The following is a 22,812-nucleotide window of genomic DNA, read 5'->3' as shown; positions in this document are numbered from 1 at the left end:
TTTTGAGAATCAATTTGATTTTTTAATGTTTTAAAAAAATGCACAGCTCCTCTAAAACGATTAAAGAATCTGATTCACACAAAGCTGAGTGAATAAAGCAAGCTGCAATTACACCGATTCTAAAACAAATTCTCATTAGTATTTAACAATGAAGAATGTGTGTTATCAAAAATTACCTAAATGGTTCTGTTTAGTTTCACCCAGTATCAGAGAGATGTCAGCCAAAACAAAACTGAAAGACAATCAAATAATCCAAACTAAAAGTTCTGAAAATCCTCTGTGCAAACCAACATCCACCTCTGTTACCCTCGTAAGCAGCCAAACGTGCAGATGCTTTCCTAGATACATACCATGCACTCTCCACTCAGGAAATCTGGAATAATCTCCTTATCGATGTAATCCAGCAGGCCTCCAGGACCCTGGTAGTCATTTCCTGCATAAATAAGGAATTTCCTTCTGGTGTTGTCATCAATGAATGGACTAACCTATAAATAATTAGAAAAAGCCATGCAGTCATATTTGCTTTGCTGTCTGTATTTCAAAGATTAAAATTACACGGTGATACTACGGGGGGGCGGATTCAAGTTTGATACGCTTTTTCTGCAAAGTCCAAGTGCATGACATTAGGACCCTCGGGAGTTCTTTCTTTCCTTAAATAATCTGAGAAACGCTGATGTCTCCATGCTTATTTTGCTTTATGACTTTGAGTCACAGACGCGTACACATACATGAACGCACGTGTGTGCACCTTCCGAGCGGCTACCAGTTACGCAGAAGGGCAGGGAAACGCACCAGAGTCCAGAGGACAGGAAAAACCCTGGGGGCGCGCAGGATCAGGAGGCGGCCCAGCGTCTCGGGGTAATTGGCCTCCACCACCTCGATGGTGCGCAGCAGGGCCTTCACGCCCGGCCTCCACAGGTGGCGCATGTTCAGCCCTTCCAGGTCTACCAGGCAGGTCCACGAACTGCAGGTGAGATGAGCTCCGTTCAGTACACGGCACACTCGGCAAACCGCGGCCCAGAGCGACTTGCTTTTCTTTTCGATGTTATATACGGTCATTTGTATCCATTTCCAAAGATACACCAGGTTTTAAAAATCACAGTGTAATGAACGCTATTTATATCTGCTTGTATCAAGACATGGGATGGGTGTGGTAGGACTAACCCCTGAAACTTCAAAGCCACCAAGAGCTAAGTAAGGGACCGTGACTCAAAGCTTCAGTCTGACGCACTCAGCAATCCAGCGAAGGAGGCCATGTGCTGCCCTTGACCTGCTGAGCCCCCTCTACTGACCCAGCGGGGTGTGTGTGTGGCATTTAAATACGTGGTGTGACTGAACGGCGATGATCTTGTCTTTGACAAACATTACTGAGTCAAGCACTGTGGCAGGAGCTGAGAATACAGCAGTGAGCAAAAGCCCTCAAAGTCCCTGCCCTCTTGGAACTCATGTGCTAGTTAACCATCTATACCCTTCTCTATGCCAACCTCTGAACCACTGTACATTTTCAAAAGAGTTTACCATAGCTAGAAGTTTGGTTTAATAGCACAGACTAATTTTTTTCTGTCCCATCTCCCCACCACCAAAAAAAAAAGGAGCAAAAACCAACCACCTGTGACTCTGGGCTCCCAAGGACCATGCAGACCTCAGACACGCCAATCCACTCAGACCGAGGGGATGGCAATGCCTGGGGGCAGAAACACCAAACTCCAGCAACGGTCCCTCACAACTGACTATATTACATGCTCTACATATTTCTCTCTAATCTGCCTCCTAGGGCATTATGGTAAACAGTAAACTATTTCGACTTGGTCCTAAAAAATCAAACCAGATTTTGGTTATAAAAATCAACTAGAAATACTTAACTCATATTCTCAACAAGCTAGCAGGACAAACAGCACCACACAGGTACCTGATAGGCCGGCCGAAGACTTTTGTATTTTCTTCACACCGTCTTAGCCCTTCTTCATTTATGGAGAGAACCTACGTACAGAAGGGTCATAAAGATTCCATGATGAGTCTAAGAAGCTACGACGACTGCACCAAAGCTATGCGACTGACAATAACACGGCGTGTTTTAGGCAGGTGTGTAAACCCAGTCATGTATTTAAATCTTGACACACTCATACACACAAAACACAGCACGGACGAAGAACATCTCTTTCAAAGAGAATGAGCGCTGTCCTGTGTGGCAAAGGGGACAGCTCCCCAGTGAGATGACAGGAGTCTCCAGGTGGGCAGGGAGGGCACAAACTGCTGACCTATCTCCAGAGCAGGCACGTCCGGAAGTGTCGGACGTAAGTGTCCGTCAAGTGGGGACACTGTGATGCCACACGTACCAGCCAAGAGAAAGGGCGGTGTGAGAACTGACTTGAAGTCCAGCTGAAGGGAACCCTTCAATCTGGAGTAACAAGCCCTTCCCGGACAGATGTAGTCCACCCGTATCTGTGTGCACACGCGTGTGTACGTGTGGATGCATGCGTACGCCCACGTAAGCACACGCACAGTGGCGGGCGCTAACAGAACAGGCAACAGAATGCCAACAGTGGATATTTTGGGATAATGGATTATAGATATGCCTTTTAAAGTTTTTGCTTGTTTGTTTCTAATTTAAGGACAATATTCTTCTCTTCATGGCTGCCCACGCGGTGGAAGCGGCCCTGGAAGGGGTCAGGGAGACAGGGAAGGAGACATTTGTAGCCCTGATGAAAGACGCTAAGAGCCTGGACGTGGGCGTGCCAGTGGAGAGAGTACTGTTAAGGGGTCCGATCTGAGAGGCATCTTAAAGAGAGCGCGAGGGTGGGAGGGCGGGGCCCGAGTCAGCGTGGGAGAGAAAGGAGAAGGCGACTCGGAACCAGCTCCCCCGTATCCTCTCAAGTGGCTCTACTGAGTGTTTTGTTCATGCTGCCCCACCGTGAAAAACACTTTTATAATTTTTGTGCCCTCTTTTGTAGTTTTTGAAATATATTAATAGATCTTCCTTTCTAATTATGAAAGTAAAGCATGCTGTTGCAACAGGACAGCTGTCCTCTCCCGCCCCCGCGGGCAGAGGAAGAAAGCGAAGCCACAGCGGAGCCTGGTGTCCTCCGCCGGGAGCACTCACGTATCTCAGCAGGGCCTCCTCGCCGAGGGCTCTCACCAAGCCTTTGGTGTCCATCTGGCCCAGCCGGAGCACGTAGAGGGGCCGCCCGTCTGCAGGGGAAGGACAGGCGTTGTCAGCGCCATCGCTGACGTGAGGCTGGGGACACAGCTCTGAGGCCCTGACAGGGAGGCAGGCTCACCGAAGTTCCAAAGGAGCTTCAAGCGCTCTCCCGCTGAGAAGCAGCAGCTGCCTTCTGTGTGCCCACAGGGCCCCGCAACCCTGCCCCACCCAAGCCAGCTGACGGAGCAGCCTATCAGCAGGGCCCCGGAGACGCTCTGCACGGAGCGAGGGGGGCCCAGCGGAGCTCTGTCCTCCGCCCGGCTCTACCGCCCACACCGCGGCCATCGCCGGGCTCAGCCGTGACCCCACTCCACCCGCCACCAAGTCGAGTCAGGAAGCACCGGGCACGCCTTTCGACGGCGCAGGCTGTCCTGCAGGGCGCCGTGGTCGGGTAATCCGACCAACCCACGCACACCTAATTGTTCATTTTAGGGATCACTGTTCTTGGTTTAAGTTTCGTTCACTCTCCAGGTAGAGCTGAAATTCTGATGTACAAAACCTGGCTACACGTTTTTACAGACACTGCAGGGGTTAAGTCACTGGAAAGTACCTTTACCAGCACTGTGCTCCTGAAAAACCTCTGCCTTCAAAGTGTTTTAAATAAAGTCAAAGTCCATGCAACTAAGGAACGCAGTGGAGCAAGCTGCCCGAGGGCAGCAAGAGGGGTGAGGGAACAGCAGCCTCAGGCCCTTCCCTCCTGCTCTACGCCTCTACGGGGCGTTCCCCAGGGGACGGTGACAGGCATTCCCCAGGGGGCATTCCCCAGGGGGCGGTGACGAACCGGGCCTCCACTTGCTCAAGCCGGGGGAGGGCGGGACAGCACGCCCACGGGCCCGCCTGTCTCTACGCGGGTCCTGACGCCAAGTCCCCGGCTACCTTTGTCGTGATGGTGCCAGCCCCCCGCGTAGTAGTCCTGAAGGACCTGGGGGGGCTGCCAGGTGTCGAGGATGTAGTCCACCTGGTGCTGCTTCCGCCAGGTCAGGGACTGACACATGGTCTCTCTGGCTTTGTCTATGTTGAAGTCCCGGGCGCGCAAGAACCGGAGAATATGCTCATCTTTCGGGATCTGTTGAGAGAAAGAGATGTTTCTAAGCAACGTTAAAAGCTGCTAAGGGCAAAAATCAAGTTACCAACGGAATAAGACTCTGAAAGTCTCACTTCTTATCAACAGCGAGCTGCCCTATCGCACTATGTAAAATTAGCCATTACCAGAAACACGTTCCTTAATGCTTTAGAAAATCAGCATGATTAGTCTGAATAATCTTCACGCTACTCCCATTTTAGTTTCAGCAAAGTAGAGTGAAGGCATAAGTAATTTCTTAAACACCAGAAGCTTCAATTTACTGAGCTAACCTACGAGTTATTATGATCTGTGCGTTTTTCTGTGTATATATTACACGTGAATAAAAACCCAGAATACAAAACAGTGTTACTGGTTTTGGTAGTGGTGCTGGTGTCCTGACACACAGGAACCTTCTCCAGGTTCCGCTCCTGGCAATCGACAAGTTCGACAGGTCGGCTTCCCTGAGTAAAACACAAGGCCAAGGCTGTGTGTGGGTCTCCCGTGGACTGGCTGCCCTTGACCCCGGCCACGCACTCACTGCCGCATGCTGCTGGCGCACAGATGAGGGGGCGTGTGGTTGGCACCCCCTAACTACCCCACTCCTGGGAAAATAAAGCACTGAGATGGCATCACCTTCTCTCAGAAAGGACCACCGTTACAAGGAAGTGGCTAGGAATGTCGGTTCCAGAACCAAAAGGCCTGGCTTCAAGCCCCAGCCCACCACTCACTAGACGTCAGACCCTGGGCAAGTGACTGAACTTCTCCGTGTGTACCACAGGGGTGATAAAAATAGCACCACCTCATAGGGCTGCTGGGAGGATCTAATTAAGATCTTAAAACAGAGTCTAGTGCACGGTCAGCACACAACAAATGGCAGCTCTTACCACAGGGGTTGTGTTCTCGATAACTAATACAAACGGTCCTCAGATGTTGGGCGCTAGTGACCAAGACTGACAGACTTAGAGAGCAGGCCAGCAACCTGACACACAAATCTGCCTCTGCTCCACACTAGTCGCCATCAGTTGGAGGATTACAAAAACCTAACTCCTTATGAGGCTGCTCACCAAAAACCTCAAAATCAAAGCCCAAGCAGTTCTAACCTCTGAATAATCTGTGAACCAATTCCAAACCTTCTGAAAATTAAAATGTATGAATACTTGGAATACAGTATTGCTTTGCAACTTGACATACAATTGTTTTTCAGCAAGTCCACTCTCTGTAACATCTACAAAAGTGCAGCTAATTATACACAGTAGGGCATCATAACTTGCCACGAAGGACTCGGATGCCACACCCAGGGATACGGATTCAATGACTTTTAGACTGGAAGGGACATTCCCAGCTATGGCAATCGGGCACATTTACTCCCAGTCACTATGAACAGGACCAGGGATCCGAGGTTTCACAACAGCGGCCCTGCACATGAGTGTGAATTCTCACTTTGCCCTTGTGGGTCTCCTGGAGCCACTGGCGAAGCCGGATCAGGCAGCTCTCCTGCAGTGGAGTCAGGTCACCCAGGTATCTCTTGATGTAGTCTGCGTCTAGTTTGTCTGGAATATAAATTACAGGACATCATTTACAACAAAGAACACTGGAGCTCGAAGGCTTCCAAAGTCCTCCTGCTTGGTGACGTTCCTGTGTGGTCCCGGAGCCTGAGAGGTGACTGAACCACAGGGACGGGCGACTCTAACCAGCCACCCTAGAGACCCCCAATGACAGTCTTTAAGCCCAATCACTGCCGGAGCCACACAGAAACGTGCCGATTCCTTTACACCCCCCGACTACCACCAGATCACCTCTGTTTGCAAACTATCAACTCTATTCATGACAGAATGACGGTTGTTACAGATATTTAATGATATTTAATTCAAAGTTACATAAGGAGGACGCACATCATATAAAACTATGAAATAAAACAAACAAGTGGATCTAGACCTATTTTGTATGTTCAAGAACACGAGAAATCGTCCTCATAAGGTAACATAAACTGGAAGAATGAGATTTCAAATTAAGCATAGCAAAGAAAAATTCCCAAAGTGAAAAATAAAACATATTGCCAAACCAACTAAAATAGCTGCCACCTGCCACCTGCTGAAAAGTAATCAAGGGCACAGTTGAGCCGCAGAGAAGAACGTATGGAAAGATAAATGCCAATAATTCAACAAAACTTATGAGGGCAGAATTTTCTTGTATTTTCTTATTTTACCATGGGCACAAGGTTGAGAAATAAAAAAGGGGCGTGTGCGTGTGTGTGCGCGCATGCGCACGGGCATAACGCACAAGAAAGGCGGCAGAGCATGGTGGAGCCTGCCACTGAGCCTTAGTTAACTCACGTATAACATGAGGACGGTAAGCATTTCCTACCTAAAAGGAACGATTATGAAATGCGTGAACATTCATAAAGTGCTCAGAACGGTGCCTTGAATCTAGTAAGCCTAAAATGTGTTTGGTGATGATATAATTGTGTTAAAAAGATCAGTTCCTACCTTACAATTCCCTGAAGATACCTTCAACTAAAATGAAAAACATTTCCTGGTCTCAATAAAAGAATAACTTGATACGCCCCTTCCTGCCCATTTTTTTAAAACTCATAAAAATAAGAAAAACTTATTTTTTTCTTAGAAGGAAGTTTCTTCATTCTAAGAGAAAAATAAAATCAATGTGTTGTATAAGCCAGAGAAAGGGGACAGTAACGAGATCAATTTCCTGCTCGTGTGACCTCTAAGTGTCCCGAGAGGCAATGGCTCGAGGTAAGCCTGGAGTCTTGCTCTCAGAGCGAAGCCTCTCTCAGACCCACCGTCAGGGGTCCCCACGGAGGGCTCGGGCGCCCCGCTCGGAGTGCTGAGGGGCTCGCTGCTCAGCCCTTCCTTTAGCGCAGGGTCGGGGACCACTACAGCCAACGGCGCTGCTGGTTTCTTGCAGGATGAGGACATCTCTGAAGCGGGTGCAAGGGAAGGTGGAGTCCAGCGGGGCACAAACGTGATGCCTTCTTCTTCTAGCTGACGAAGGTAGTACTCAATGATCTCTTTTCCCTTTGAAGCAAAACCGGTTTTAAAGTTAGTATATACTGAGCTTTCAAATTATTCATCCCTCACGGGTTTTTAAAACCGTGATAAAAACTGAGTTACATAAACAGGAAAAAGAAAAACCAAATGCCTTTGTGGGTTTGTTTTTTTTTTTTTTTTCATAATCTTACTTCCTCTTCTCTAAAGGTCTAGCAAATCATATCTAAGATGGAATTTTTTATATAACTAGTTAAAGGCACTGATTTACCACACTGGTACTCAACATGTGCTTTGTGTCTCAATCCAAATGCTTTCCAGTATCATTTAAAACAAGCCTTCAGAAAGCACTCCTAATCCCATACGGATACATTTCGCAACCCAACTGCCACAATCATGAGCAGCAGCATAAAATCGAGAAGGAAGGGAAGTCGTCCAAGGAAGAGGACCTCACCTCTCAGCGCCTGGGACCCGACAGACCCCGTGAAGTGCCTCTTCAGGGCAGCAGCGCCTTCACCAGCAGGGCCCTGCCGGCACCGGGGCTGCTGGGGGCTGCTACCTGGCCTGACTGCAGCGCTCACCTTTCCCAGAAAGTCCGGACAGGGGGCGCCAGGCCAGCGCCCACAGACCCCTCCTCCTCCGTCCCCCAGCGACCAGCGTCACCTGCAGCCCCGCCCACCCCTTCCACCCCCAGGAGCCCTGACTAACCCATCCCCAGCCTCCCGAAGAGACTCCTGCCCACCCCCTTCCTTAAAATCCCAAGACAGACTCACTTTTTTAATGTTGCTGGTATACTGTTTCATTGCAATTTTTTCCACTGTACTTTCAAAACCAAAGAAAGATTTAATATCTAAACTTGCAGACTGTTCAAAACAGGTCCAATCTTCATTTTCAGGGTGAACCTGCAGGTAAAAGAGAAAGTATTCCCACTGATTATACTGACAAGTGAGAATATCATTTGCTCCTCCGTCAACTGGTACCCAGGAAAAACACTTATTTTACTAACGATGGTATTATCATGAAAACAGCAGATGGAAAAATTACACAGAGAGGTTCAAAATCATGAAAAGGCTCAAATAATGTTTCTAAAATTGTCTAAAAATGACTATTAAAAGGAGAGCTTCATTTTCATTCTTGGTTCAGTCATTCATTTATTCATTCATTCACCATATTTATCGAGCCATGTTCTCCATCATGAACAAAAAACCAAGATCCCTGCCTTGTGAAGCTTACAGTCTAGCAGGAGGAGACTGACAACTGGCCATAAACATAACAGGCAAGAAATTATATCACTGTTGGAAGACAAGCACTATGGAAAAAAGGAGAGTTGGCACAGGGTTAAAAGGAGCGGAGGGCAGGTTACAGAGCTGAACAGGGCGCTCAGGGCTGGCCTCATCGAGAAGGGGAGATCTGCGCGAAGCCTGGAGGAGGTAAGGACGGGAGGCAAGCGGAGGTCTGGGGGCAGAAGGAGCAGAGGTCCTTCGGGGAGTTCGCCTACACGGTCACAGACAGCGAGACAGCGGGCAGGCTGTGCCCAAGGCAGGCAGGACAGCAGAGGAGAGATTAAGAGAAAACAGGGCCTCGTAAGCCACTGCCACGCCTCCGGGCTTTTCCTCTGAGTGAAATGCTGAGACACTGCAGGGGTTTGAGCCCAAAGAAAGCATGACATGATCTGACATACTTTAAATGGATCACTTTGGATTCAGTGTCGAGGATACATTGTAGGAAAGTAAGGGTGGAAGCGGAGAGACCTATTAGGTTTTTCCAATAATCTGGTCAGAGAAGTTCTTGAAACAGGGTGGTGAGCAGTGAAGACGGGGGGCAGATAAACACACTCGGCTCCAATCTTCGGGGGACACGGTAGCCTGGGTCCCTCAATACACATTTCTAAAGTGTTAGAGCGGCCAGAAAAGACGTGGCATATCAGTATTAAAGAAGAAATCAGGCCATCACTCGGCCGCCTGAAGTGCGACACCACCACACCTGCCGCGCTGCCGCTCCGCTCATCAGAAGCCAGGGGCTTTACGTGATGCAGAGCTGCCCTCTCAGACAAAGGCAGCCCTCGCGCACTGCTTCAAGCAGCGGCCCAACAACTCTCAGAAGCTCCGCGCCAGCACGCTCCGCGCCTCTGCCCGAGCGCCGGTTACTCACGCTGTAGCAGCAGTGCTCGTTGATGATGACGCGGTTAGAAAACGTTTCATTACGGGCCTCAATGTGCAAAGTACGTTCCCGAGAGTTCAGTGAGTTTTTCTGGATAAAATAAACATAATCGACTCCTGCAATCTTTAAAACAGAAACAGAAAGAAGACGGGTTAATAACACCCAAGAGCAACAGAAGCTAGAAGCATAAATTCATCTTGGTTTTGGGGGGACTGCCTTTTAAGGTGTTACCTTCTTCAGCAGTCTAGGGGCATCTATATCCAGCTTGCAGCGCCTTTCTACAACATGAATAGCCCCATCTTCACTCCTGAATTCATTCACAGTGTCACTGTCCACAAACATCGGAATCAAAGGACACGTAGGGAACCTCCTTTCATAGGCCTATGAATAAAATTTTTAAAAAAGGAATTGAACAAAGATGCAACCTGGCAGTCTGTCATTGACAGTCTCCCTGGAATAAAATCATCTCTTAATACATGGCAACATGTTACATCACAGCTATCTTCATCTTTACACCTTAAGCTTTCATTATTTTAAAAAGAAAAAGACATTCAACGTTAATGGACTGGGAGACTCAATATAGTAAAGACGTCAATTTTCCCCACATGGATACAGAGTTTTAACATAATTCCTATCAAAATCACAGCATGATTTTCTTCTGTAGCTTACAGACAAGATTTTAAAATTTATATGGAAAGGAGAAAGAACGAAAATAGCCAAAACAATTTTGAAAAAGAAGACCACATTGGGAGGCATCCCTCTCCTCGGTATGAAAGCTTACTACACGGCTACAGGAGTCCAGGCTTTGTGCACGGGTGGAGGGAAAGACGCACAGGTCAACGGACAGAGCAGAGAGCCACAAGCTGACCCACACAAACATGTCCAACTGACTTTTTTTTTTAACAAAGCTGCAAAAGCAAGTCAATGGAAGAAGGATGGCCTTTTCACACATATTACTGGAGAAATTACACACCCATAGGCAAAAAAAAAAAGACCTCGACCCCTCGACCTAACCCCACACCTTACATAAAAATTATATCAAAGTGGATCATGAACTTAAACATTTCTGTAACATTCTTGAAATCACAAAATTATAGAAATGGAAAACAGATGAGTGATTGCCAGGGGTTAAAGAAGGGTGGGGGGTGGGAGGGGAGTGGGTGTGACTACAATAGGGCAACAAGACGGGGACACTTGGGAGATGTTGTGTGCCTTGACTGCATCATGTCAATATCCTGGTTGTGATGATGTACAACAGTTTCCCTGGATGTTACCATTTGGGGAAGATGGGTAGAGAGCACATGGAATCGCTCCATAATATTCCTTGGGAATAACATGTTATTAATATACTATGAGTCTACCATTATCTCAAAATGAAAAAACTTAATTTAGAAAAAAGAAAGAAAAAGACTTGCTACATAATTCGTCCAAACTTATAGAAAATGTACTTAGGCACCAGATTTAGTTTGCTCTGTAGCAATCTGTGAAGATTACTGAACTAAAGATACTGTTGGATTCACACTCAAACCTAAGCCATCCAAAGGATCACAGGTGTGCAAAAGCAGGAAACCATAGGGCATGGGATGACAAAGTGTCCGGCTGTAAGAAGAAACCTGAAAAAGGAAGCCCAGGGCTTGCCTCGCAGTTCTGCTCCCCCTATAATAAGGGACGGTACCGTGAGATGCTGTCGTGTTAGACTGACAGACGCCACTCCCCTCTTAGGCGGGAGTACAAACGGGGGCAAGGGGAATTGAGACACCCCATCTTAAATTAATGACAACCAAGCACAGATTTAAGGAAGAAACTTACGGTGTTGAAAGAGTAATGAAAGTGTGGAAATGGCACCGATTGCTCTGACTGCACTTCTAACAAGGTGCAAGTAGTTTCAGAGCACCATCATACTAAAAAAGTTGGCCTTCTTGGAGAAGTTCCCTGACGTTCCCCTTCAACAGGCTCGACCATTTGAATGTAAGTATACTCATCACACGAGCGGTCACAGAAGACCCTGTAAAACACCAGAGTGACCTAGCAATTCCTCCACCCAGGATGTTCACGACCATTTCATTCCAAGTAATCCTCAGTTTTCTGGTATCTCATCTTCTCTCCATAACATTATAAAGTTACCCCAATCTCAAAAATGTATGCTGCCCGCCTGCTGTCTATATATTTATACTGTACCAAGCTAGGCAACATGGGAGGGAGGGGAAGAGGAAGCGGACAGTTCGGGAAACGGTGTCAGGGAAATACACAAGAGTGTCCTAAGAATAAGCAAGTGCTGTAAGGGCTTAAGGAGAAGAAAACACACAGCTTAGAGGAACAGAGAGACAGAGGCTTTGGAAGGCTTCCAGGGAGAGGAGGCATTTACACCGGGCCTCAAAGCATGGTAAGGGCTGTTCATAGTCAGTGATGAGGGGAGAGCACTTCCAGGAAAGAGAACCCAGAAGCGCGACTTCGAGGATACCTCGGGGTGTGAGCACAGAACCACAGCCGGCAGAGGAGGGAAACGGGGGCCTGCAGTGACGCCGTGACAAGGAACATCCCTGCTCAGCACCAGCCACGTAGCCAGGCCCCGAGAGCACGATGGGGGGCCGGGGGGGGGGGGGGCGGAGACCAGGACCAACAGAAAGCCCCGCCCTCTTCTGCAGGGAAGGAGGGAACGCCACCATGTGACCAGATGGTCAGCAAGGGAGGCAAAACCCACACGGTGACCGATTACATTTGCTTTTTAAATGTTTTTACTTTGGGAGTTGAAAATATATTCTTCATACTTATGTACTCCCCGCCATTCAAATATATTCTGAATTCCGTGACTGCTACCATGGGATGATAAATCACACGGTAATTCTCTTAATGCATATTATAATAAACAACATTTAAGAAGTTTATTCAGCTGCTGAGATCGTAACATAGATAATTTAGGCCTCCATGAGGCCCTAAAATTTGTTAGTATTAAGTACTGCACACACAAACAATTCTAGAAAAAAAATTGCTGACTATCATTTGTTCTACACACTGACACTGTCTAAACTGACTTTTAAATTTTACTACATTAAAAAAAAAAACTGGCTTTGTCCATTCCAGCACTATGACATATCAAGAAATTGAGAATACAAGGGCTTCAAACAAAACAATTCTTTTTAAGTTACATAAAAGGTAGAGTAAGTACTTAGCAAGAAACAACCTAGGCTCGGATCTCTCCTATTTAAGTATCTATTATATATCATTTTCAAAATACCCACATCTTTAAATTCTTGAAATAGAGTGGTCAGCATAAGGCATTACCCACACAAGCTAGCCCTGAATTTAAAACATAGTAAAAACTTTCCATTCCCTGTAAAATTATCCCTCCATGTAGACCATATTTGCAGAGACATTCATTTGTACCTCGGTATGCCCCAACCAAATGGCATTTGAGGTATCCAGGCTAACGAGCCACTAACACAGGAATCGGTATGTTCCTCTCCAAAGCTCTGTCGTTGTGGAAAGTGGTTAGTAAGCATCTACCCTCCTCCCTCCACATCCGTCACCCTGCCACCAGATGCAGGGTGACACTCAGCCACAGGGCAGAGACCAAGTCCTTTTTCTCTTTGATTATCCAGGAGAACAAGGACCTTACTCAATGCCTCGTAAGAAGAGAGTCACTGTTCAATAAACATTTTTTGAAATACGGAATAAAAGCTTCCTAAATAAACCAATGAATTCAGCTTTTTGCTTCTGTGCTCACTTACCCTGGCCTATCTTTCAGAGATATGTGAGGTTAATGAGTCCTGTGTACAGTTAGCATAGAAAACCCTAACTTTCTAGAGGGTTAAGGAAAAGGAAGACTGCAAGAAGTTGACAAAACTTTAGTCTCTGAAACTGCTTAGGATACCAGTACCCTAGTTTTTCAGCATGAACTACAACCTATAAAGTTTCTGAAGCCTCTGAAAAATAGCAGCATTCTGATTTTATGAAAAACATTAATATATGTTCTAGCTCTATCCATAGGAAGGGCCTAGAAGTGATGACACCTCAGTTGCAATGAGCAAACTCGGCATCCAGATCTTCTTTCCTAAATACCGTTCCCTACTAAAAAGGAAGCTGTGCTCCTTGGAGAAATGGCTGATCACAAGTCTGGAGCAAGGAAAGGTCAAGGTTAGTCTGAAGTATTTCTTACCAGAAATCAAGGAAGTGCTCAATGACTGATGGGGAACCAGCCTGAAGGGGTTCCACTTGCCAATCCCGGGATAATTTGAGCACCAGAAAGAAAAAAGGTGGTAAAGCTTTGTAAATCATATAGTGATACTCAAGAAAAATGGGCAGGGGAGGAAATTTTACAGAAAAAGATCACCTAATAGTCATAGAAGGAATGACAGAATTAGAAAAATCATCATTCTGCAACCATCAATTTATAATAACTGATTCAGGCAAGGATCATCAAAGGTTGCTACAGAAAGGTAGTTGTTGGAAGGTACCACAGTCTCAAATTATCGTCCTGCCGATCATTAGTGACAAAGGCACAATGGTACCTCTATAATGGAAAGATCTAGTAGACATCACCTTAACCAAACGATTGAACTTGGGACAATCTGACAATCCAATGGTTGCAATGGAAGGACACACAAACCCACAATGTCCTCATGACGCAAACAGCAAACTAAAGCTAATCATGAGGAGCAATCAGACAAATCCAAATTATGGAATATTCTACAAAATAACCAGCCCGGACTCTTAAAAAAGAAAACTTGTCCATGTCTTGAAAGATGAACAAAGAAAGCAGGGAAGTGTCTAGAATAAAGACAACTGAAGAGACAGGACTATGGAATGCAATGCTGTCCTGGTTCCTGGATTGGAATAAAAATAGCTCTATGTACTACATATTAAATAATATTATTCTATCAATGTCAAATTTCTCAGGTGTGATAATGATGACAGTTATGTAAGAGAACGTCTATTCTTCAGTATTTAGGGCAAAAGTGTTAATACGCAGCTTACTTTCAAATGGTTCTGGAAAAAAAAAAAAATGGTGTGTGTGTGTGTGAAAAAGCGAGATAAAGCAAATGTGTTAATTTACCTGGGTGAAATGTATACAGGTGCTCGCTATACTTTATCAACTTTTTTTTTTTAATGACATTTGTTGTTGGCTTTTTAAAAATATTTATTTATTTGGCCGCGCTGCGTCTTAGTTGCGGCACACAGGATCTTTGTTGCAGCATGCAGAATCTTTAGTTGCTGCATGTGGGATCTAGTTCCCTGACCAGGGATCGAACCCAGGCCCCCTGCAATGGGAGCGCAGAGCCTTAGCCACTGGACCACCAGGGAAGTCCCTTTTTCAACTTTTTTTTAATAGAAATTTTTCAAAATAGAAAGTTGGGAAAAATATTAATAGGAAAAGGTAACCCTGGGGGGAAAAGTCCATGTGTAAACCAACAGTGCTTTTGCAAGTAACTGATTAAATACAACATTGTCACATTTTACACGTGAAAATGTACACCAATTTTAGGTTTGCCCACAGCCCTAGCCCAAGGCACACATGCTCCTCCTTGTGGGGCCTCCTGCCCGGGGCCGTGCACTGCAGCTTGGAGGAGACGCAGGCCCAGGGAGCTCCAGCTTATGGTTTTTCAAGAGAAGCCAGCAATCCGGATTTTATGAAGCTTCCCTATTTTTATAAAACCCTGTTCGGGCCAAAGAGCCCACACTAGCAGGCCTTCAATTTTATCTCAGCAGGAAGAAATCTCTAGGAGAGAAGTAGGAAGAACCCCATGTTTCAACGCTCACCAGGTTCCAATCACTGCGCCAGAAGAGCAGAGGTAACTTTTAAATGTCTTATTTTTTTGCCAACTATCTGCAATATTATCAAGTCATTTCCTAATCACACTCGATATTTAACAAATACAAAAATCAAGAAAGGCTGAACAAAAGTAACTCTTCCAGAAGTAATTTCTTCAGAGGGGGAGAAATGTTCTTTGATGTCTCCTCTTAAAAGGAAAAATTACTTTTGGAAGAGAAATAACCATTGTAGTCATTTGCTCACTCTTTTTGTCTAACTTAGCGATCATTTCAACGGTAAAAGCAGCACTAAAGCCTTTTCCACTTGCCCCTGAGAGGAGAGTTGCTTCTGGGTAACAACTCCCGCCTACCTTCCTACACCCACTCTTCCTCTTTCAAAAGGGATTTCTGAGCCTGCAATTTGGGAGCTTGGCAACAGTACTTTCGGTTTTTAACCAACCTTTGAATGCAATTGTGACATATTAAAAGCTAGTCCTGTGCTAAAGAAAACCATATTTTAGTGAAGACATTTCAACTTGTGAATTAATGAGCTTAACATTGCATAGTGCCAGGAAAACCCATTTAAAAGAAATTCCATTTAAAGAACCTACCTTTCAGTTGAACTATGTTCATAACCAATTTAGCCAACAAACTAAGCCAGTTGCTTTCCGTCAACTTGGCTATCCTGTGGCACCAGACTTGACCCTCATAAACAGATAGGGTTCTACCCTGGAAAGAATCAGTAAGTGAAAAAGCTAACCATGGCTTAAGTCTCTCTTAGAAGTTGCCAGTGTTCAAAGAAATATACAACATATCAAGAAAACATGGCAGGGGCTTCCCTGGTGGCGCAGTGGTTGAGAATCTGCCTGCCAATGCAGGGCACACGGGTTCGAGCCCTGGTCTGGGAAGATCCCACATGCCGCGGAGCGACTAAGCCCGTGAGCCACAACTACTGAGCCTGCGTGTCTGGAGCCCGTGCTCCGCAACAAGAGAGGCCACGACAGTGAGAGGCCCGTGCACCGCGATGAAGAGTGGCCCCCGCTCTGCGCAACTAGAGAAAGCCCTCGCACAGAAACGAAGACCCAACACAGCCAAAAATAAATAAATAAATAAATAAATTTATTAAAAAAAAAAAAAAAGAAAGAAAACATGGCAAGTTGACCAAAGTCCCTCAGAGTTATATTTCTACAATTCACGGAGTCTCAAAACAACAGCTACGTAAAGAGGGCCTACCATAACGCAGCCCTAGGCTAAGGTTCTGGAAGACACTCGAGTGGAAGACACAGAAACACACGACTGTACACAGGACAGCAGAGAGGCCCCAGGGAGAGGTGAGCAACACGGAAGGGGCTGTATGACAACAACGCCCCGGCTGGGTGGTTCCAGAGGCTTCTCGGAGGAAGTAGGTCTGGCGGGGGTCTTCAAGGGTGGGCAGCTTTACAGAAGTAACCCGAAGAGAAGGAAACATCCCTGGTGGGAGGAACAGGAGCAGAACCAAAAGGAAGCCAAGCTGGACGAGCCCCAGGGAGGCTGCCAGGTTCCCTGGGAACAGCTAGAGCACGGGGGTCGCTGCCCCGACAGCAGCAAGCTCCACGTCTGTGGCTGAAACTCAAAAGCAGATAAACACCCAAGCTAATTCCAGACGTGAAAAGTGACAAGTACCCAGGAAACCCGGGGGCCCTGCACTGCACCTTGTCACAATTCAGCCCTCGGTGGGCCCTCGCACTCCACCTCTAAACCGAGGTTCCAAATCACATGCCATTTGTGAATAAATGTGTTCATACTTAACAAGATATTGATAAAACCAAAATTTGTAGAAATTTGAGCCCTTTTAAAGAAAAGTTATAATCCAGTTAGTCATGATATACTTCATTCATCCAAATACTTATTGACAACCCAACCAGATTAGCTGTTTTCAAACCAGTACAAGACCAACAAAGGAACAACGGTAAAATGGCACACACAATTACATTAGTAAGTGCTATATTTAACCCGAAGTCATTTCCCTCAATCACCAGTCTTCAGATAGACCAATATATCAAGTCATAACAACAGGCTGGATACCCACTGGTAAAATCAAACAAGAAAATATAATGATTATACTAAAACTAAAAAGATATATATAAAAATTTAATATACTCCAAGCCATTTCCCTTTAAGATCAAACATATCTGAAGTTTAAATTATGAATTTCATCTTAGACAACCTCAAATTCCATGGTCCTGATAACACACTTTTTTAAATTATTTTTTATTGGAGTATAGCTGCTTTACAATGTTCTGTTGGTTTCTACTGCACAGCAAAGTGAATCAGCCACACACATGCCTACATTCCCTCCTTTTCGGATTTCCCTCCCATTTAGGTCACTGCAGAGCATTAAGTAGAGTTCCCTGTGCTATACACGATGTTCTCATTAGTCATCTAGTTTATACGTAGTATCAATAGTGTATATGTGTCAATCCCAATCTCCCAATCCATCCCACCCCTCCCTTTCCCCCTTGGTATCCATACATGACACACTTTTTCCAGTGGTAATAATTTAGTCTGGAAAAGACTTGAGTTCAACCTATGGTGCCATAATGTCTAAGGAAAGGGCATCTAACAGAATCACATGACCCAATAAGAAGTTGATTTCTTTTCTAGAACCTTCTCGTTGAAATGTGATTTTGATGAATATTGTGGAGGGCACAATTATAGCTGAAAGAACAGATGGTGAACGCATTGCTCACATACCATGCACCAAAACTCTTGCAACTCCAAACATTTTAGACAGTTTTACCAGGAACGTATCCCGTTCTCCCAACACGCACTCTCACAGTGCACAATGATATAAACCAGCTCTGTTTACTTTTGATAAATGAGCCATTTCAACATACATCACTCTGTACAACAGAGGGGGAATGCGCAAACACTGAGAAGAAACGTGGGGAATTTTGCACCAACATGTCACAGTTTCTCTCACTCATAAATCCACTCCTTTGCTTCAACAGTCCTAAACATGAAATATTTTTGTTAAAGGATAAGAAACTTCAGAACTGCTTCTAAAATCCACATCTTTTCTCTTGGGAAACAGCACACAGACTCAGGGCATTTGTGCCAATTGGCGTGTCGGGCCTGCATGAAGGAAAGTCACTACTTCCAGTGACCGTCTGTGTCCTCCGCCCTTCACTCACACTGGACTCCACCTTTACCACCTGCCCCTTAACGGACCTTCAGACGACTATTAGCAGGCAACAGTGACACAATTCTAAAGGACCTGGTAAAAATTACCCACAAAATCAAAAGACTTCACATGTAAAAAGTTTTAATTCCACAGAGAGGTCAATAATCTGATTTATCCATACTATGATATTTTTAAATAGTATCCAAAAAGAAAAAAAAACAGTAGTAGGGTTTTTTTGGTTTTTGTTTTATTTTGGTTGCGTTGGGTCTTCGTTGCTGCGCGCAGGCTTTCTCTAGTTGTGGTGAGCGGGGGCTACTCTTTGCTGCGATGCGCAGGCTTCTCATTGCAGTGGCTTCTCTTGTTGCGGAGCATGGGCTCTAGGCTCACGGGCTTCAGGAGCTGCAGCACGTGGGCTTCAGCAGTTGTGGCACGTGGGCTCAGTAGTTGCAGCTCACAGGCTTCGTTGCCCGCAGCCTGTGGGATCTTCCCGGATCAGGGATCGAACCCATGTCCTCTGCATTGGCAGGCGGATTCTTAACCACTGCGCCACCAGGGAAGTCCCAGTAGTAGGGTTTTTGACCTCTTAAAATATCTGGTTCGTGATGCCCATGTACTTGACTCTACTCCAAAAGGCAGCATTCTTGCAGATCTGAATGACAAGTGGGATGGAAGTGCTCTGAACCCAAATTCAGGGTGATGGTCTCTTCCCGAACAGCCACACAAGTTGTTCCTAGAGAGTTCTATCCATTTTAAGATTCTCTACCACAAATTTTCCTAATCCTTTGGGTCCTAGAAACAAGCACTAGTTCATGACCTACCACCCCCCCCCCAAAAAAAATATCAGTGAGCAAAGAAACAAAGGAGTGGGTACAACAGAGCAGCAGGCAAATATTAGCAAAGAACTGGGATGTCACCCATAAAGCATAATTGGACAGTGCCCGGCACCCACTGAACTCTCCCTGCAACATACAGTGAATTGTGGTTGTGATTTTCCACTGCACATACGACAGTCACGTGTCCTGCTAACAAACTGTTCCTGGTTCATGGGAAATGTCTACATGTCAATATTTTATAATGTTCAGCAAGGAGTACCATGGCATCTAAGTATCTGAGCCATCGCTATGAGGTCAAAACAAGGAGGAAACAAAGAATTCTGCTTAGAGAAAAAGAATCATCTAAACCTACTTACAAACTGGCTTGTTTACATTGGCTAAAGCAAGACTAGCACGGGGCTCTTGCTTTAGATACAATGCACAACAGGAAGCCAGTCTCAAGTGGGCCCTGGTTGAAGACGGAGCAGACATTACCCCTTCTCTCCTTGCCAAACCTAACACGTATGTGGATGCTGTATCGTGAAAGCCGTGACTTAGCGAGGCCTTCCAGAATATTGTACCTCAAAGTTCTTGTAATGTGTTCCTCTTCAAGAATTTCCAGGCAAGACCACCTGCAAACTTTTGTTAACACAATTTAATAGACTGACAGAGTTACTGGGTTTTCAAATAAAACTCAAAGGATAATCAGTATGCTTGATTAACTGCATCTTCTGCATTTTAATTTAGATTAGAAAACTATAGCCACCCGCACTTGTCCAACTGTGTCACCTTCTGAAAGATATCAAGATTGACATCTAAGTCAATAGCCTGGGGGCTCCATACTTCCAGTGGGTTTATTTTCTTGAAGATAATCATTGATGACATTTCTGACTGGCTTATCTGGGGTCATCTGTCCTTTAAAGCACTGTCACTTGGTGCTCTATGTCAGAGGTTCCCAAATTTCGGTTCACAGCACCCTTGGAATCTCAGCAAATTTTTCACAGTGCCCCAAGGCCAAAAGAAATACCATTTATTAGACTATTAGGTCCAAACAATTTAAAAAGCATTTGTGTCTTAATAACTTAGTAACCATTTGAAAGAAATAATGCACTTAAGTTGAAGGAAAAGATGTTTTTGTTTCATTCCTAAATAACCAGAATTACCTGAGGGTGTGTGCACCTCTTAAGAATCAAGCTGGAACCACACTGCTGCCCTAATCTCCTGTTGGACACCAACTCCTCTGTGGCACTTGCCTTTTAGCAGAGCAACCACTGCAACCCTAGCTTCACCAAGATGTCACACCATCAAGGGAAATGCAGTGTGATCCTGACCCGTGAACTACCTTGAACTAGGAGTCTGCAGTGTTTAAGAAATGTGGAGTATCCCTACGCTTCCTCAAAACTTAAAAATATCCCATAGCACTGGGGTGCTCTGGGGTGCCTCAGAACACAGTTTGGGAACTGTGGCTCCAAGTGCTTTGAATTTTATTCATTCATTCACAAATCCCTCTGCCTATAAATACATTATTCAAAATGCAAGCAAATGAGCTTCAATCCAAGTGATTATCCTCTACTATCAAACTTTCAAAGGGTCCAGTGTTCAAGTTAAGTTTCCAATTTCTGCATAAAGGCCTTCAAAAATCTAAGAGAGGGGTGAGCAAACCTTTGCCATAAGTGAAGGGCCAAATAGTAAATATTTTCAGCTTTCTGGGCCAGTCTCTGTGGTAAATATTCAACTCTGCCTTTTGAGGACAGAAACTGCCACAGACAATATGTGAACAAATTGAGTACAGTTGGGTTCCAATAAAACTGTATTTATAGAGACTGAAATTTGAATTCCACATACTTTTCACATGTCATAAAATAGTCTTTTGAATTTTTCCCAACCGCTAAAAAATGTAAGAATGATTTTTAGCTTGTGTACAAAAACAGACAGCAGGCCATCGTGTGCCCACTCCTAAGAGATTAACTGTAACAGGTTCCATTTAATTATCTTCTCACAAAAATTCAAGAGTTATTTTAAATGCCAACCAGTCAAAATTGTGAAGGACAAAAACTTGAAATAAAATAGAAAGGACTATAAAACCAATGGACTGTCACTTACTGTACTTGTACTTAACTGTTCTCCGTTATACAGCAGGGTCCCAACAGATGCACATCTAACTTACATACACAAATTTGACTATGTACATTTAACCCAAAAAAGGAAGTGGGGAGGAGGGGAGAGGAAAGAATGAATGTGAATAATGAGGGTAACTCCTACCATTCCACTCAATGAACAGATGCGCTCCAGAACCATCTCTTTTATAACCTGCAGCCACCAGCCACATGCAGCTATTTAAATTTCATTAAAAGCAAATAACATTAAAATTCAGTCCCTCAGTCTCACTGGCCACATTTCAAGTTCAAGAAGTTGCTCTGATCTTCTTGACTGACTCACCATGAATAACTTAAATCTGCAGCAAACATTCTGACCTGACAACTACATATCTCTGTCCTCGTTACTGTCCTTAGAATGTCTGTAAGGCTGTGGTGGCACATGCCCGAAATAATAAGTCTTATGATAAATTTCTTCTCTCCATGAAACCCAAGAGTCATTCATACTTGTTGATAAATGAATCTAGTATGAGTTTCAAATCTGTTTGATCAACTAGGCTTTTTAAATTAAAGCCTTTTGTCTAGAAGCAGAATAGAAGGCTGCGCTACCTATTTAAAATTTTCTGGCATCAGAGGGAAATTTTTTAAAAAACAGGCAGCCTCTGAACGCACACCAATCATAAAGCCAACTTACAGGTAAACATCAGCTAATTCTTTCAAGGACAGCTGACTGAGGTGGCTCAAAGGCCTTTCTGAAGAGATTCTGGGGGCACAGGGACCACTGTCAGGCCACCGGCCCTGCCCGCCTCTGGAAGCCACACCTCCCGCCCCTGCAAGCTCCCTTCCTGTTCAACTCTTCCCCCAACTTTACCCACTGTATCCCTCCCTCTATAGCTCCCCAAGAGTTAAAGATCTAGTTTTGTTTTCTGCCTAGACTATAACCTCAGTAACTGGTTTTTTCTCTTTTTCTTTTTCTTTTTTGGTTTACCGACTGAAAAGTATCCCTTTGTTTTCTAGTTTACAAGTATTAATCCTAACTTGAAAATATATGATAGGTTTTACTCTTGATTCTAACAACCAAAATATTAGAAAGGTACTACTGAATCAAAAAGTATTATCTTTTTTTAATGCCTATGTTTTCCACTGCAATGTATACAAATAATGGAACACTCTTCAGCAATACAATGTAATGAACTATCTTTCAGCCACAATGAATGAATCCAAAATAATTATGCTGAATCAAAGAGGCTAGACAAAAAAAAGCTTATGATTCTATTTCCGTAAAATTCTAGGACATACAAACTAATTTATAGTAACAAAAAGCAAATCAGTGGTTGCCTGGAGGTGGAGGTGTGTTGGTATGGGAAGGAGGGAGAAATTACAATGGGACATAAAGCACTTTTGGGGTGATGGATATGTTCACTATGGTAATTATGGTGATGGTTTCACAGGTATACGTATGTCAAAACTTATCCAACTATGTATTTTTAAAACATATAGTTTATTATTTGTCATTTACACCTCAATAAAGTGAAAAAAGCAATAAAAACATAAATACATATAGTTTTA

At 44.6% G+C, this 22,812-nt stretch overlaps 1 protein-coding gene across 1 annotated transcript in view; it reads right to left on the bottom strand.

Moving 5' to 3' along the window:
• Positions 1-22,812, bottom strand: part of SEC14L1 (SEC14 like lipid binding 1) — a 51,611-nt gene that overhangs the window by 6,238 nt on the left and 22,561 nt on the right. The window contains exons 3-12 of the mRNA XM_036837043.1: positions 9,656-9,805; positions 9,416-9,547; positions 8,038-8,166; positions 7,060-7,294; positions 5,703-5,812; positions 4,076-4,265; positions 3,101-3,189; positions 1,910-1,980; positions 793-964; positions 351-485 (exon numbers count right to left, since the gene is read on the bottom strand). Coding sequence (XP_036692938.1) covers positions 351-485; positions 793-964; positions 1,910-1,980; positions 3,101-3,189; positions 4,076-4,265; positions 5,703-5,812; positions 7,060-7,294; positions 8,038-8,166; positions 9,416-9,547; positions 9,656-9,805 — 1,413 coding nt within the window. The remainder of the gene's footprint in view (positions 1-350; positions 486-792; positions 965-1,909; positions 1,981-3,100; positions 3,190-4,075; positions 4,266-5,702; positions 5,813-7,059; positions 7,295-8,037; positions 8,167-9,415; positions 9,548-9,655; positions 9,806-22,812) is intronic.

This window comes from Balaenoptera musculus, chromosome 20, assembly GCF_009873245.2.
Source record: "Balaenoptera musculus isolate JJ_BM4_2016_0621 chromosome 20, mBalMus1.pri.v3, whole genome shotgun sequence".
Lineage (NCBI taxonomy): Eukaryota > Metazoa > Chordata > Mammalia > Artiodactyla > Balaenopteridae > Balaenoptera > Balaenoptera musculus.
Note: the sequence above shows the minus strand (reverse complement) of the source record. Positions and strands in the feature narration are given on the sequence as shown.